At 50.3% G+C, this 3,862-nt stretch overlaps 1 protein-coding gene across 2 annotated transcripts in view; it reads right to left on the reverse strand.

Moving 5' to 3' along the window:
• Psmf1 (proteasome inhibitor subunit 1) overlaps positions 1–3,600 on the reverse strand; it is a 24,258-nt gene extending 20,658 nt beyond the window's left edge. The window contains exons 1-2 of one of the 2 annotated variants that reach the window (XM_090352109.1): positions 3,391–3,600; positions 108–260 (exon numbers count right to left, since the gene is read on the reverse strand). In XM_090352109.1, the coding sequence (XP_090208235.1) occupies positions 108–260; positions 3,391–3,519 (282 nt within the window). In that variant the 5' untranslated portion in view covers positions 3,520–3,600. Of the gene's footprint in view, positions 1–107; positions 261–3,390 lie in introns of those variants that run through there. The other variant, XM_090352110.1, reaches the window with a different exon arrangement.
• Positions 3,601–3,862: the final 262 nt, after the last annotated feature.

A 3,862-nucleotide genomic window follows, 5' to 3' on the forward strand; every position in this document is an offset into this window, starting at 1 on the left:
AAGGTTCTTGTCTCAGGATAAAGCTCCAGAAGTGGGGTCCCTGGGTACAGGCTTCAGGGATGCTCGCTCTGTTAAAGGTCCTTCATCCCAAGGCCTACACGACTCACCAGCACATTGATGATCATGCTGTTCTCCATGGTGACGGCTTTCACCAGGAGCTTTCTAGAGCCATCTTTGGACTCATACCGGAGAGTATACAGGTCTTTGTTGCTATTCCACCCAGCTGGCAGCAGTTCTGACTTCTTATCATTGGGACCTGGCTGAGAAGACACCAGGGTTGAGAGGAGAAAGATGAGAACATGGAGCTCTAAAGGATCTTACAGATATCTAGTCCCAGCCTCACACCACAGATGAGGACACAGGCTCAGGTTGACACCTCAGATCCAGGGCTCTCCCAGATAACTGCTGCCTTTAGGACATAGCACAGGACCTGGAAAGAACCTGTAGCCTCTTCATCATCTTGCTGAGAATAAAGACAAGTGGCTGTATGCTGGTGGCTCATGCCTGTAATCTGAGCTAATTAGAGGAGGCTGAGATCTGAGGATCTCTGTTTGAAGCCAACCTGAGCACACAAATCTGAGAGGCTCTCATCTCTTAATTAACCGGCAAAAGCCAGAACTTCAGGTGTAGCTCAAGTAGCAGAGTACCAAAATAAAATAAAAGAAACTAAGCAAGAGCCTGAAGTCCTAAGTTCAAGTCCCCTTACCAATGAGGAAGAAAAAAAACAGGACCAAATGTCTCAAGGTGTGTCTGGGGGGGTGGGGGAGGGATGCACTGTGAAATGCTAAAGCAAAGTCTTCCACGATGAGATCTTGGGTCATCTGTAACAGATCACAAAATGTTGGCTAAAATCAGATCCCTGAGTCTTCAGTGGCTTAAAAGAGGAAAAAAAAAATATAGACACTGAAAACATGACAAGATTTTTAAAAATATGTAAGACAGAAAGCCCTCTGTCTTAAAACGATCACTGAGGACCTCTGTAGCCTTGAGTAGCGTATTCAGTGAACCTGCTCTGCTCCTTAACAGGAACTACTACTCCACAACGGTTTGTGTTTGTTTTTGTCAGTTCTGGGGCTTGAACTCAAGGCCTGAGCACTGCTCTTGGGCTCTCTCAAGGCTACAGCTCTACCCCTTGAGCCACAGCACCACTTCTGGCTTTCCCTGTGTATGTGGTACTGAAGAATCAAACCCAGGTCTTTGTGAATGCTATGCACTCTACCACTAGGCAACAGTCCCAGCACAACTTTTTTTTTTTTTAAACTTTGTCCTGGAGTTCCATTAGTATAGGAGCAACCATAAAGACTCTCAAATGTTTGAGTTTAAAAAAAAAAAAAAAAAAAGCATCTCCTCTGCCACCTGTCTTCTTGCTCCAATTATTGGTTTTTGGCAATTCATCCCACAGCGCATTTAACTATGACTGAATTCACAACAGGGACCCATTGAATGACGAAACTGGATGGTGGTAATCAAAAAGGCTTCTAGTGTATTTCTTTTGCCATGATAAATAATGCTGCTCTGGACATTCTTGTATATGTGTGGTACCCTTGGCAGATATTTTTTTCACTTATAAGACAAAGGCACTCTGTGCTGATGGAGCTCCTATTGCTATGCAAGCCTGGCCACATTAAACTCTTGCTTTTGCCCAGCTTTTCAACTCTTGCAAACCTGGCACGTATAAAAATGCACTGTAACTTGAGTTGTGGTGTTTTCCTTGAATTTGCCAGACCCCTCCATTAGCCCTTTTGGGTTTTTTGTTGATTTCTAGGTGGGGAAAGCATTCTTTCATAGGAGCCATAAAAAAAAAAAAAAAGCCACTTTTGAGACTGTCTACAAAAAACTTCTGTTCACTGACAAAATGTAAAAGTAATAGCTCCTAAGCATAACAGGTGGCTATTATTTGAGAATTACTGGCCTCTGGTCTCCCTCCCATTTAACAATCTACTTGGGAGAAATAATCCCAAGTGAGGTAGTAACTGGAATAATTTAAACCTGGCTAAGGAAACTGAAATTCACAGGCCCAAGTGAGAAATGAAAGCCACAGAAAACAAAAGTGAAACTAATCAAACTACACAGCCAAAAGAGCAACAAACCCCTCTCCCAGCCCAGGATCAGCTGTTTTTAAAGTTTACTCTGGAAATGGGGGTTTGATGACAGATTTTATTTTTGCTCTGACAAAGGCCTTGAACTTTCTCTTACAACCTCTGTAGCAATCCACTTACTCAGTCCACATCACATTCTCTCTTGACATGGAGGCGATTTGATTTGCTCATTATCTCATCTTTGGCTTCCAGAGTTAAGTGTGCACCCTTGCTCAAGTAAGGCCAATGACCCTCACTGCTGTGCCTCAGAAACAGTTAGACTGATGGGGTAGACCCTGGTATGATCGGGCCAAACACGGTATTTGACTGTCCTTTGGACCTGAGATTATACATGCATTATATATGTGAATATTGTACATATTATATATATATATATTGTCTTAAGAAAGCTCCAGTTAAAAAGCAGCCAGAGGATAGGGTTACATAGTTTAACTCCTTTGGATGACAACTAAAACCAGAGAGCAGGTAAGATTCACAGCAAGTCAAGTGCAAAGCTGAATTCCTGCCTGCCTTTGGCTACGATGGCTGCAGACTTTTCCCATCCAGGTTCAGCAGAATGACCACTCCGCCCCCTATGAGGATAACTGACATATTAGACAAAATGCTGAGGCTGAAACATTCTTTAATGCCCACTGAACTCACTCGGTGTCTCTGGGCACATCCCAAACAACCCCAACAGATCGTTTTTTTGGGTATTTTCTCCACTACAAAGCAGGGCAACGGATTAATGGGTTTCTGCGGGGATGTCAGGGAGTCGGAATCCGGGGATGGGGAAAGAGCAGCTGGCCTGCAGGGCCAGCTTTAGTGAGGATCCACACAGCCAGGGCGCTGTATTACTGTGGTTGCACGTTGAGGGCGTTGTTTCTTGGAGATGAGCCAGATGGCAACGGCTAGTGGACTGCGTTGCCACTGTGATAACGGGTGAGGGTGGATGCGTGTGAGCTCTAAACGGTGAAGAGCGAGCCCTGGACTGGGGCTGATTAGGTCCCAGCTCACGCTCGGACCTGTGCTTAGGTCCAGCTGTCTGGGGTCGGGGGGCGTGTCGCTGCGTCTCCCCAGGCCCGCGCCGCCGCCGCAGGGAGCTCGGCGGGGGTCTCTGGAGAGGCACTGCGGTCTCGGTGCCCGGCCCGGCGGCGCTGGCCTGGGACTGCCGGGCAGCGCGGACAACGACGTTGTTTGGCGAGCAAGGGCCGTCCACTCGGGAGTCCCGCATCCAGACCGGTCACCAGGCCGCGGGGTGTGGTCGGAGGCCGCCCCCCGGAGCCCCGACCCCGGCAGGCGCGTGGCCTACCTGGTCGCCGGCGCCTAGGCCGTAGTAGCCTTGGGTCACCACCTCCCAGTGCAGGAAGCAGACGAGCGCGTCCTGCGGACAGGTGATGGCCGGCGCGGCCGACGCGTACAGGACTTCCAGGCCCGCCATGAGCGCCTCGACTTCCGCGGGCCGAACGAAGAAGCGGTCGGCGCCGCGAGCCGCTCCGCTCCGTCCCGCCTCCGACACCCGCAGGCCCGCAGCTCGATCCGCGGCTCCCGACTCGCTCTGCTCCTGAAGCCCAGAAGGAAATGGGCCCCGGAGTCGTGTGCCCGGGGCCGGAAGGGCCCCGCGCGCAGGCGCACTGCCTCGACCCGCGCGCTTCCGGGCACCGACTGGAAACGCGGGGGTGACGCACACCGTTCCGCCAAGCAGTGCGCAGGCCCGGCCAACCCCGTAGGCCTCGTCTTCCCTGCCGCTGTCACAGCAGGGACACAGAAGGGCGGTGGGGCCT

Source organism: Megascapheus bottae, chromosome 18 (assembly GCF_031878675.1).
Source record: "Megascapheus bottae isolate mThoBot1 chromosome 18, mThoBot2.hap1, whole genome shotgun sequence".
Classification (NCBI taxonomy): Eukaryota; Metazoa; Chordata; class Mammalia; order Rodentia; family Geomyidae; genus Megascapheus; species Megascapheus bottae.